At 42.4% G+C, this 13,483-nt stretch overlaps 1 protein-coding gene across 1 annotated transcript in view; it reads left to right on the top strand.

Moving 5' to 3' along the window:
* Nucleotides 1-13,483, top strand: part of TBC1D8 (TBC1 domain family member 8) — a 221,215-nt gene that overhangs the window by 67,900 nt on the left and 139,832 nt on the right. Inside the window, 2 exon segments of the mRNA XM_030201431.1 lie at nt 3,576-3,694; nt 9,719-9,947. Of these exon segments, the coding sequence (XP_030057291.1) occupies nt 3,576-3,694; nt 9,719-9,947 (348 nt within the window).

Below are 13,483 nucleotides of genomic sequence, written 5' to 3'. Positions count from 1 at the left end.
TATGCATTCTTCTATCCCACTACTATCAAAAACCAAGTTTCGGTTCAAAGTGGCTTACAGTTTACATTTTGGTGAAGTTACAGTTATGCTTTGCAGTGTGGGAGGACTTCTGTAGTTCGTGTGGTTATTCAAGAGTTTATGGAGAGATGGATTTGGCTGGGAAAAGGCAGCTGTTAGCTTTTCTTGTTTTTGTTTTTTTTAATAGTTTTTGAATGTATTTATTCATTTGTTTTTGAAGGTTGTTTTGAAGAGGGAATGTGAGATGTTCTTTGTAGATAGTTGTAGAATTTTTTTGAAGAGATATGTTCATTTCTTTACTGAATTGGAGGCGATTCGGGATACTTATTGCTTTTGGTATTGAGTTCCACCATTTGGAGCCCAGGTAGCTAAATCCTGCTTTATAGATAGTTTGGTAGCTAATATTTTTGCAGTTGGTAGATGTAGAAGTAGGTAGTTTTTGGTTTCCGGGCTTGCATTTCTTGGAGATAAACGCGATCATGTCCAGCATGTAGTTGGGTGCCATATAGCGGAGCAGCTGTATGGTTCTTATGTTATGCTTTTCTTCTCATTTTTGCTTGAACGTGCCTTCAGTAAGGAAAAACACGTTTGGCCATGCTGGGTTGTCCAAGTTGTCTATGACTTCAGCAACTCTCATTATTATCTGTGAATGGGCTGCTCATAAGTAGTGGTCAAATTTTATGTATGATACTTAGTGACCCTGAGTTTGAGAGTCACCCTCTTGTGTGCTTTACTCAGTCCTGCATGTTGGTGGAGAAGCAGTGTTGCTCACTAGTTACAGATGTTCTCTGTAGACAGCTGGATTGATCAGGTACACAGTTCCTCCCACCTTCTGTAGAAATGCATTCCTTCTTGAGTTAGGGATCTAACTGAGGCTGAGGAGACTGCTGTATGGAATGAGCCACACATGCTTGGAATCTTACATTTAATGTTGAGCTCAGGGAAAGTTTTTCCGTCCTGATGACAGTACCCACTTGTTTACCTGATCAGTGCTGCAGCTTATGGAAAACATCTGTTATAGGTGAGTAACATTGCTTTCTCCTCTTATTGCATTAGCTCTGAAATGGCCTCCACTGATTGCCAGGAGCATAGCAAAAAGGAGATGTTGAAGCAGATAATAATCATCCAACCATTTTATTTTATTGTATCATTAAATGTATGAATTGCTTCTCTCTTGTGCCCCAAGCAATTTACAGAACAGTCCAAAACATAAAATACTCTATCAAAACCAAACATAATACAAAATTTATAAAATTAGCAAAGTGTATATTTTTTTTATTAATTTACTAACATCTTAAAATTGCCCAAGTTGAATTGTCTATTCATCAAAATGTCCTACTCCAATCAGAATCAACTTTCACTGCAAAATGATATATTTCATGCTTTTCATGAAGGTGAGGTCAGGTCAAAGCTATACAACTCTGGGTCTGGTTTGTTACTACTCGTTCACCATAGCTCACTTTTACTAACATTTGAATATTTTAAAATACAATTGGCTTTCAGTGTGACTGTTTTTAAACAGTGTTGCTGTAGGAAAAAGTGTATTCATAATGGCTTTCAGTCATTTAGCAAGGACTAACATAAACTTAGAAGAAAATTAAAGCTTTCAAAATGTATAAGTTGTTTGCTTTCATAAAGCAAGTGCCCAGAAATAGTTAGTGAGCCAGAATGTTTGTTTCATTTTAAATAGATTAAGTTAAAGCTGAATGCCACAACACTTTTTGGTGAGGAAGGCGATAAATAAATTATAATAAATAAATAATAATGATCTCTGGTCTGTAAAACAAGTCTATTTTTTGATGGTGTTTAAAAAAAAAAGGCTCTGGAGAATTTCTTATTGTGAATATTTCCAATTCATGTCATTTTCAACTTACATGCATAACTTCTGTGGATAGGAAATTTAGTTGTGTAAATTCTGTGGCATTAGGAAAATGGGTGCTTTTGTTGACCACTGAATATTGCATGCAGTATGATGGAGTTCATTCCCTCATCTTGAGTCCACATAAATGTGCATTTTTCCTGTACTGTCTAACTCAGACATATAAATTGATGCGCGACAAAGTTTTACTTGTAAGTTGATCAATAGAAATCAAACAAAATAAACCATGGAAAAGAAAATAAGATGATACCTTTTTTATTGGACATAACTTAATACATTTCTTGATTAGCTTTCGAAGGTTGGCCTTCTTCGTCAGATCGGAAATAAGCAAATGTGGTAGCAGATAGTATATATAAGAGAAACATCAAAGCATTACTTTGACAGTCTGACAGAGTGGGAGGGTGGGGGTATGCATGGGGACATCAAAGCATTTCATTGATATTCTAACAAGATGGGTGTTGGTAGGTGAGAGGAGGGTGATAAACAGAGAAATACAACTTTATAATGGGCTAGAAAACCCAGATCCTTATTAAGTCCTGTCTGTTGGGTGTCAAAATATTCACTTATTCTTACTTCAAAAGTCTTGCGTTCCTGTATTGTTTTAAAATTACCTTTCAGTATTCTTACTGTGAAATCACTGGTGCAGTGTTCTGGTCTTGTAAAGTGTTGGCCCACAGGGGTGGGGGCCTGACTGGCACCGGCTATTTTCATGTGATGTCTGTGCAGATTGAATCTTGTCTTAAGCATCTGGCCTGTTTCTCCAAATTATAGCATCCTTCGTTACATTTTTTACACTGAATGATATATACCACATTGGAAGATGAGCATGTAAAAGATTCCTTTATGTTGAATATTTTTCCCTTGTGAATGACTGTGGGGTCCTGTGAAATGTTTTGGCATAACTTGCAGCTGGATATGTTACAGGGAAACGTGCCCTTTTCTTTTTCAGTCTGTGTTGGGAGTTTACTTCTGATTAGCTTGTGTTTTAACTTGTAAGTTGACTGAGATCAAAGAGTAACAAATGAAAAACATAAGGCAGTGGAGGATGATATTATTTTACTTTATTATGTAAATGATGTTTTTTTTCTTTTGTCAACAATCTTACAATAGTATGTCAGCTTATCGGAAGGGAGGGATGGGGAAGGGAGGGGGGAGGGAAAAAGGAAAAGGGGGGGGAATTATTACAAAATATTGTTGGTTATACTTAATTGACTGAGATGTATATGTACTAATTTTGGTATATGTATAACGGTCTGCCATTATGATAATATAATAAAAAAGTCAAAACATAACTTGTAAGTTGAAAAAGCATACAGCAATAATACACACATGCAAACATCCTCAAGTTTTCACACACTTGCTTAAGAATGTGTTTGTCCCCAGTGCACACATGCAAATTCAAGCGTTCAGATACACACATACACAAACAGCCTTCCTCTCTCACACAGAGCCACCCACTTGGGTTGTTGGCTCCATCACACACCCAAATGTACCTTAAATCAGCTTCTTCCTCTGACAAGGACACAAAAAAAGCATCCTCACTCTACATACATTCACAATTACAGTTGGCCAGGTCTCATGCACATGCTTTATCATTCTGGAAATTTGTACTTAGTATGCACAACATTTTTGGAAAGTTTGTGTTTCCAATTCTAATGCTTCCTTTTTATTTTCTTAGGTGCCACAGTGGAGGAGATAAGTCAGCACTGGGAATGGCTTGAGCAGAATCTATTTCACACATTGTCTGTGTTTGATAATAAGGAAGATATCGCAAGTTTTGTTAAAGGGAAAATAAAGGTAGACAGATTTTTGAGTCATTGTTTTTAAATTGATAATTATGGTAATGAAATTTAATAATATGATTACTTTGTTGTCACATAGTACAATAACATTAGTTCTTCAAAAGCAGGATGAATCCTATGGTGTCAAGGCAGGTAACTCACTGAGCTCAGGAAAACCTAGGAAATTGCACGTGCATAGGACTTGCAGTACAGCCTCTACCTAAAAGTCCTGTCGGGTCACCCTCGGAGATTTCACATGGATGCTTGCGCTCTCTAGGAGTACTTTACTCTTTGATGCTGAAAAGATTTTCTGCCTCCTCTGAGTTCCTTCGGTATCCCCCTATTTTTTAAAGGGTTTACATTTGTTTTGCCCTTGAATTTGACCTAGTGAACCATTGTTCAGGAAGGCTGGTGTCCTCAAAATATTCCTTCTTGGGTGTAAAATATCTATCCCAGATGCTATTATAAATTTTACCACTTCCTTGGGCTGAACCAGAGTGTCCCTATTTATAGTTACTGTGCCAAGATGTAATTGTAGAATGCTTAGTAGCATCCATATGAATTATCTCCAGACCATTCTGCTCTGCTATCTAGGTTACATAAAGGTTAGAAAGGAAGCTTGTGTTCTTATAGGCCCCGCGACTAGAAAGAAACACAGAGCTCCTATATAGATTTCCATCAAAGGACAAGCATGACTCAAAAAAGAAGTAGGTAGATTTTGAAATTTCATTGAAATCTCAGTTGCGTACAGCACAGAAAAAGTTGATGCTGGAAGAATTTGTGTGTAAACAAACTTAGTACATTGGAGCTATTCAGTGCAGCAAATGCGCACAGAACATAAGACTAATTTGACGCAAATGGATGCTATCAGGCATCTTCACATGCAACCTATTCACTCATCTGCACTGAGGAACTCAGCAAAGAAGTAATATGTGCAACCATTCTCAGCACAGAAGGCTCATTGAACCCTAAGGCTGCCTGTACTTGTTCCAGATCCAGATGAGCTTTTCCCTGCATCTTCCACTGGTGATTTTGGACTTCAGCGAGTGCTCTTTGAGGACAATATGAGAGAATGTTTTGAAGAGTTTCAGGACCTTCTAAGACAGGTGGAAACAATACTATAGGTCCTACAAGGCAATTGGGAGACTACCTTCACCAATCTGAGTACTTCAGTTTGCATGAGAAAAATATCATCCTCGTCGTTAGACTGCAGGGACTCCATGTGCCACAAGGAGCAATTTGGACATAAAAAAATCTTACCCAGTCAGACCAGGATGGCTAAGGTTGATATGTCAGCGTATTATCTACAATGACACTTACCGTGTTTCCCCGAAAATAAGACACTGTCTTATATTAAATTTTGCTCCCCAAGACCTGCTAGGTCTTATTTTCAGGGGAGGCCTTATTTTTCGGGGAAACATCGGGGTCACCCCCCCACCCAAGATCGCCGGCTCCCCCCCTCGATCGGCGGCTCCCCCTGCCCTCAGTCGCTCCCGGAACTAACCTCTTAAATGCTTCCTTTCACTATTCATCTTCGCACTCGCCGCAAGCAGCAGGGCAGGCCACTCCTTCCTTCCATGTCCTGCCCTCGCCTGACGTAACGTAACGTCATGAGAGGGCGGGACACGGAAGGAAGGAGTGGCCAGCCCTGCTGCTTGCGGCGAGTGCGAAGGTGAAAGGAAGCGGTTAAGAGGTTAGTTCCGGGAGCGACTGAGGGCGGGGGGAGCCGCTGATCGAGGGGGGGGCCGGCGATCTCGGGGGGGGGGGTGACCCCGATGTTTCCCCGAAAAATAAGGCCTCCCCTGCTAGGTCTTATTTTCGGGGGAGGCCTTATATTTTCAAATTGCAGCAAGACCTCTACTAGGTCTTACTTTCAGAGGATGTCCTATTTTCGGGGAAACACGGTAGATCATTTTCTTGAGTGCTGACACCTAAGGTGGACCCTAGCATCAAATAACTATGATTCAGATTATTCTTCCCAATGTGCATCACTTTGCATTTGTCCACATTAAATTTCATCTGTCATTTTGATGCCCAGTCTTCCAGTTTTCTAAGGTCTTCCTGCAATTTTTCACAATCTGCATGTGTTTTGACAACTTTGAATAGTTTTGTAATCTGCCAATTTAATCACCTCACTTGTTCCGATTGCCATATCCTATATAAATATGTTAGATAGCACTGGTCCCAGTACTGATCCTTGTGACATTCCTCTATTCACCCTCCTCCATTGAGAAAAATGGCCATTTAACCCTACCCTCTGTTTTCTGTCCAGTAGCCAATTCCTAATCCACAAAAGGACATTGGCTCCCTATCCCATGACTTTTTCATTTTCTCAGGATTCTCTCTTGAAGAACTTTGTTAAAAGCTTTCTGAAAATCTAGATACACCATATCAACAGACTTCACCTTTATCCACATGTTTATTCATACCTTCAAATAAATTAAGCAAATTGGTGAGGCAAGATTTCTCTTGGCTCAACCCATGCTTACTCTGTCCCATAAAACCATGCTTGTCTGTGTTCCATAGTTTTGTTCTTTATAATAGTTGCCACTATTTTGCCCAGCACTGAAGTACCAGTCTGTAATATCCTGGATCAGTCCTGGAACCCTTTTTAAAAAATTGCGGTTACATTGGCAACCCTCCAATCGACAAGTTACAGATAACTAACAGCAGTGTTCTTGCAGACCCAGTATTTGTCAGCAGTAATATGTGGGACTCACTGTCTTTGTGGATAGTCCATTCCAATCTGGCAATTCTAATGACAGATGCATCGAAGGTGGGCTAGATAACTCGTGTAGATGGGTGTCACACCCAGGGTGTTGGGTCTGTTTAGGAACAACTTCGTTAGATAAACTCCGTAGAGCTAAGGGTACTATGGAATGCTCTTAAGGAATTTCAGTAATTGGTTGTCCAATAAGGTTATCCTGGTTCAAACAGAAAACTAGGTGGCCATATACTGTGAGAACATGTATGGAGGGACATGTACTTCCTGTGTTGGAAGACTGTCCGAAGTGGGATATTTCATACAGAATGTTTCTCAGAGCCACATAGCTGGCAGGAAAGGACAACATCCTAGCAGAGGAACTGAGTCAAACACTTCTCCCTCACGAGTGGTCCCTAGATGATAATCGCCCAAAAGATGTTTCGAGACTGGGACCCTCCCTTGATGGATCTCTTTGCCACTCCATTCAACAAGAAAGTGCCTGTGTTGTGCTCCAGGATAGGTTCACATGATAAACTAGTCTTAGATGCCTTTCACCTGCATTGGGGACAAGGTCTTCTGTATTCATATTCTCCCAATTCCCCTCATACTGAGGCGTGATCTGAAGCTCAAAAAAAGACATGGAACTATGATCCTCATAGCTCTTTATAAGCTGAAACAAGTTTGGTTCGGCATCTTTCCATGAGAAGTTCAATGAGACTAAAAGGTTTCTAACAGTGATAACATAGGAGGAGGGAACGTTGTTGCATCTCAAAATGCAGTGTTTAGCCCTCACAGCTTGGATTTTGAGAGGTTAGCATTGATTTCTCTGAACTTGCCTGACAGTGTTTTTCTACGTCTTGCTGGCTGCTAGAAGAAATTCAGTTAGGGCAAATGGTTTTAAATTAGAGGTTTGACATCTGGTAGCAGTTCTCTAGATCCTTATTATCCTACACAAAAACTGCTTGAATACTTTCTGTATGTTTTGGAGCCAGGTTTGAAGATCAACATTAGGGTTCACTTTAGTGCAATTGGAATCTATCATCATCAGGTAGAAGGTAAACCCATCTATGTACAGCTTTTAGTTCACTTTATGTAGGGCTTGCATCTGTTGAAGCCTCCCCTTAACTACTTGCAGTGTCATGGGTCCCAGCTGATGAAAGCTTCGTTTGAGACATTGGGTATCTACAATCAGAAGTATCTGGCTTGTAATGATATATAAAAAGAAAAACAATATCTGGCTTGGTAAGTCTTATTTTTCAGTTCAAGATATACGCCCCCCCCCCCCCCCCCCCCAAAAAAAAAAAAAAAAGTTATATAAGTCAAAAAATAGTTTTGGTGTCTGCTTCTTGCAACAGTTCTGGTCCCCCCTTTTTTTTTTTTTGGTCCTTTTTTCTGTTGAAGGGAGTCCCTTATGTGAAGATTCATTCATCCTCCTTGTCCTCAGAGAAATTTAAGTTATTTATTATAGCAGGTGTTCTTCAAGGGCAGCAGGATAGGAATCCTTCCGGCCCGCCTTCCTCGCCAAGAAGTTATTCTAAGAAACTTGCAATAGACTGAAGGAGTCCTATGTGACAGTGGCAAACAGGAAGAGGCATGCTTCGCAGTAAAGCTTTCTCAAAAGTTCTGGAAATGTGCTGGAGATATCTTCCCATGCAGACGCCTTCATAAGAAGATGACGTCACTCATATGTAAAGATTCCAATCGTGTCCTCAGAGAGCACCTTTTTTTTCTTCTATACAACTGTGGAAATATGCAACTATTTACTTACAATTTTTTTTTTTGGGGGGGGGGGTGGCAATAGCTATTCTACTGGACTGCTGGTAGCGCAACTGCAGTTAATGCCAACTTTTTATGATGATAATTGTAGCCACATTATTGGCAGTTGTGTCAGATAGCATGTGATGCCAACCCACATGCTAGCTCATGACATACCCTGTCGCTGCCTCTTTATCAACCATGACTCGCCTTTAACTCCGTTAGTCATCTAGCACAGGTCTTTTACCGTACTTGCTGTTTTAATGCGTGGTAGCCATTACTACAGTCTGCAGTAACAGCTACCATGTGATAGAACCCACACTAGTTATTTAGCACAGCTTAGTAAAAGGGTCCCTTAATTTTATTGGAAAATTTTGTCTTAACCTAACTGTATGTTTGCTCTGTTCTGTAGAATAACACTGGTTCCACAGTATATCCATTGCAAAGTGCATCAGAATTCTACAATTATTAAATAACTAGATTATCTAGCTTGAGACAGCATGATATATTTTGTCTACAATTAGTTTTGCACTATTCCAATCTAATTTTCAAGAAAGGTATTGGAAATTTATACTTAGACTTACAAGGCTGGCAGTAAAACTGAAAACTAATAGAAGTACATGGTAGTAGGTTATTCCTATCTAAGAAGAGATGAAAACTGCTAAAAGTTTGTAAATACTGCATTGACTTCTTTTCTTTTTTTTCCCCTCAAATATATTCTTTCCCTACCTACTTTCACCTGACTAGCTGTTCTGTTTTCTTCTCTCACGGTCTGGCTGTTAGTGAATTAGAACTGTTCTGTACCCAGATTCCTTCCATTCTTTTATTGCAAGACCGACAATAGCATGGGATTTTGGGCACTGCATAGCTCAGAGTCAGTGAAAGCTGTACGGAGCTTAAAGAATACAGATCTTTTAATAAACATGCACCTGCAGCAAACCTCCAGGGAACTTCAGGGGAGCAGGGGGTTACAAACCAGGGGAGAGCCAATTTGGTGGGGGATAGGAATGTGGAGACTGTGGTGCAGGTTACCTGGTAGGAGAAGGGGGTTAGCGGTTGAGATTAATAGTTGGGAAAGAAAGTTTGTTGGGAGGGTGGGGGGAAGAGGTGAGCTGAATGTATGGTATTGAATTGGCTGAAGGAGAGAGTAAGTGTGTGGAGGGAGAAGACTACATTTTTGCTTAAATTAGTTGTGCCGAGTGCTTCTGAGCAGTTAGACTAGATGCATCGTTTGAAGGTCTTTCCTGTTGTCACAGGTCACCAGTCACTTTCTCCAGTGACAGTCCTGACTCTCACACTGAAATTTATTTTCTACAAAGTGTCACCTACATACATTTATTTAGAAAATGTCTATTCCACTCAGTCTGCAGTTCTAGGCAGATTACAGCTATACATGTGCATGTTTAAAACACGAAAAATAGTGAAGATAACTGGCCTACATATTTTGAAATTTAGGGAAAAAGTTTTTAGACTTTGTGTTTGGTGGCCCTTGGTAAATTTCATGTCTGTTTGAATATTTTTGAATAGTATGTAGTTTAACCTGGTTTGACTAACATAAACCTAATCAAATGATCTTATCAGGGATTGATAGCAGAAGAGGCCAGCAGTAAGCTTGCAGAGCAGGAGGAAGATCCTGAGAAGTTTCGAGAAGCACTAGTGAAGTTTGAGACGAGATTTAACTTTCCTGAAATGGAGAAACTGATTACGTATTATTCCTGTTGCTGTTGGAAGGCTCGAGTTCCTCGCCAAGGATGGCTTTATCTAAGCATCAATCACCTCAGCTTTTACTCCTTCTTCCTGGGCAAGGAATGTAAGTGTACAATATAATAAAGAAAGCAAGAGTTAATAGTTTTGGTAGCATGTACAAGAGCATTAGTTCTACACATTTCCATTTTTAATATACAATACCTTGTAGAAGTTTTCATACCCTTCTTCATTTTCCAAATTCTGCTGCTAAAACAAATCAAAATGCATTAAACTAGGATCTACAAAACATAGTTCACAATTGCAATCTTAAAGAGAATTAATGAAATATTCAAAAAGTAATTAGGAATAAGAAACCAAAAAGGCTTGATTCCTTAATTCTTTATACCCTTGACTCAATATCTGGTGGAAGCCATATTTGCAGTGATAACAGCCATGGGTCTTGTAGGATAAGTGCCCACCAACTTTTATAGTGGTGCAGTTTTTGCCCATTCTTGGCAGAATAACTCAAATTTAACTAATTTGCTGGGAAACCTAATGGATTACAGTATTCAAGTCATACTAGAGATATTATGTTGGACTTAGGTCTAGACTTTTCACAGAGCCACTTGAGCACATTTCAGGTTTATTCTTGCTGGACCACTCCACTGTTGCTTTGCTTTGTGCTTAGGATCATAGTCCTTCTAAAAGGTGAATATTCTGTGGTAGTAACATAGTAGATGACGGCAGAAAAAGACCTGCACGGTCTATCCAGTCTGCCCAACAAGATAAACTCATATGTGCTACTTTTTGTGTATACCCTACTTTGATTTGTACCTCTCCTCTTCAGGGCACAGACCGTATAAGTCTGCCCAGCACTATCCCCTGGAATAGGTTTTCCTCCATAGGCTGCCTGTACTTTGCACCATCCAGGATGCACCGGTTTAGGCAGTGCTACTTCCTGCTTCAAAAGGTACGGGTATGGGGGGCTTGGCGGGGGGAAATAGACCATCAGGGTGGGTGGGGGTGGTTCCCATTGGGCCACCAGGGAAACTGCTTTGCACGGGGATGGAGGGGTCCACCGGACCTGAACCCTGCAGCCCCTTTTCTGGGGAAGGTGGGGGGCCTGTAAGCATGCAGATGCATACTGGACAGGGCTCCCCAATGTTCTGGAAACCCCTTTCGCCAGCTCTGAGCTGGTGTAGAGTTTGCTACGGGAGCAGCACCAATGTTTGGCACGCTGTCCACTGAGCATTGGGGAGGAATACCTAATGCCTTGTTTAGCAATCATTTACATGCTTCTTGTGCTTAGAGCTGGCAAGCTCATTGTTACATGCGCTTGCCGGCTCTGATCATAAGGCAAATGTAGGTGCTAGTCCAGTGCTAATGGCCTCTAGCGCTCGCATTTGCCTTTGATCATTGGCCCATTGGTGCCTGCGTAATCCAGTGTGTAACTGCAAGAGGGCATTTAGATGAGAGGGACATGGATGGTTCATGAACATTCCAACCATTCTAGTATGCGCTTTATAGAATAAATTGTGAGTTGTGAGTGTATGATGCCACATTTAATCATGAACTAACAAGGCTTTTGGTTCAGATGGGCAGCCTGGATAGGCTGTATGGTCATCTTCTGTCAGCATTTTCTCTCTTTATGGACCTTGTTAAGACGTTTGGAAATGAAGCTAATCTAGTTTTGCTGTGTCATAGGGTATACAAATACAATCAAGTATTTTTGATTTTTAAAATTCTTAATTAGTTTTTGAATGGTTAGACAGCTAAGTATAGATTTCTACAATGCATTATATAAAAAAGATTTGTAATGAGTTGCATGCTTGTCTGCTTGTATTGATGGTTCCCCACCCCTATCTTTTTATATATAGAGGGCAGAAGGAGATAGAAGAACATGCTAAAAGGAGCAGAGAGATATTTGAACAAAAAGAATGAGGCATATACAGTATGAACACAAGATTGAAGAAAGATATGTGACATAAAAGAGAGAGAATGAACTTTTCACTTCTGTCTGTGCGGTTCACTTTTGATTCTTTCTCTCTAATTTTAGGTAATTTCATTCTCCGAGGACAAGCAGGCTGCTTGTTCTCACTGATGGGTGACGTCCATGGCAGCCCCTCCAATCGAAAACTTCACTAGCAAAGGCCTTTGCTAGTCCTCGCGCGCCCATGCGCACCGCGCATGCGCGGCCGTCTTCCTGCCCGAACCGGCTCGTGTTCGTCAGTCTTCTTTTGTCCGCGCTCGGTATGGTCGTGTTTGCGCCGTTCGCGCCCCTTAAGTTGACCCTCACGCGTCTTTTTGACTTTTCGCTACTTTAAAAAAAAAAAAAAAAAGGGATTTCGGAGAAAGGCCTTTCGGTTTTTTTCCCCTTCCCGTATTTCCAGTTTTTGTCCCGTTAAGTTTCCTTTCGTTTTCGGGGTAGGCCCTTTTGAGGCCTCGGGTCGAGTTTTTTCTCTCCCTCTTTTTGGTGCCTTACCGCAATTACGAGTTTTGATTTCGCTGGCGTGATTTTTCCGCCCATGTCATCGAAGTCTCCCAGCGGCTTCAAGAAGTGCACCCAGTGCGCCCGGGTAATCTCACTCACTGATAGGCACGCGTCGTGTCTTCAGTGTCTGGGGGCTGGGCACCGCCCGCAGGCCTGTAGTCTTTGCACCCTTTTACAAAAAAGGACTCAGGTAGCGAGATTGGCCCAGTGGAACGTGTTGTTCTCGGGCTCTTAGTCGGCAACAGCACCGGGAGTATCAAGTGCATTGACAGCGTCAAGACCTCCGACCTCGGTGGCGACTGTATCGATTGCATCGAGGCATCGACCCTCTGCATCGTCGGTACCGAGACATCGGAAGGCTGCGTCGGTGTCGGTGGTACCGGGACCTCCACTAGTGCTGATGTCCTCGGACGGTGGTGCTGGTGAGGGCTGTCCATTCCCCTGCTGGTGGCGGTGAGCCTTCGGGTGGGTCTCCCCCTACCCTGAGGGCTCCTGCGGTACAGCCCCCCCGAGACCGACCTTTTTCGGCCTCGGCCCTGAGGAAGCGACAGCTGGATTCTACGTCCTCCTCGTCGGTACCGGGAAGTTCCGGTGACATGCTTCATTTGAAAAAGTCAAAGAAGCATCGACACCGGTCTCCTTCCCGCATCGGTACCGAGAGCTCTGGGTCGCCGAGGGAGTCGGCACCCAGTAGGCATCGGCACCGGGAGGACAGCTCACCCTCTGTTCAGGAGGTGTCGATGCGCTCCACCTTGGACAGCCCTGAACAGCCTCCACGCCCGGAACAGACTCTGACTTCGACGCCTGCATCGGCTTCCATGTCTTTCTCCACAGCCGCCCTGCACGAGAGTCTCCGGGCCGTTCTCCCAGAGATCCTGGGAGAGCTGTTGCGCCCTTCCCCTCCGGTACCGGGGGTGCTTGCGCCACCGGTACCGTCGAGTGAGGCGCCGGCTGGCCCCTTGACCGGGGTGAGGTCTCCGACATTGGTGCCGCTTGCAGTACCGACTGCGGTTGCCTCCCAGGAAGGCTCCCCGACGACGTCGGCGGAGGGAGCTTCGCCGGTGCGGGCGAGGGAGTCTACCTCTCGACGCTCACACCGTGGCCATGTTTTCACGGAGTCGAGCCGGGCACGGCTTCAGACACAGGTTCATGAACTTGTGTCTGATACC

Source organism: Microcaecilia unicolor, chromosome 4 (genome assembly GCF_901765095.1).
Source record: "Microcaecilia unicolor chromosome 4, aMicUni1.1, whole genome shotgun sequence".
Lineage (NCBI taxonomy): Eukaryota > Metazoa > Chordata > Amphibia > Gymnophiona > Siphonopidae > Microcaecilia > Microcaecilia unicolor.
The sequence above is the reverse complement of the archived record's forward strand: the minus strand, read 5'-3'. Positions and strand labels throughout refer to the sequence as shown.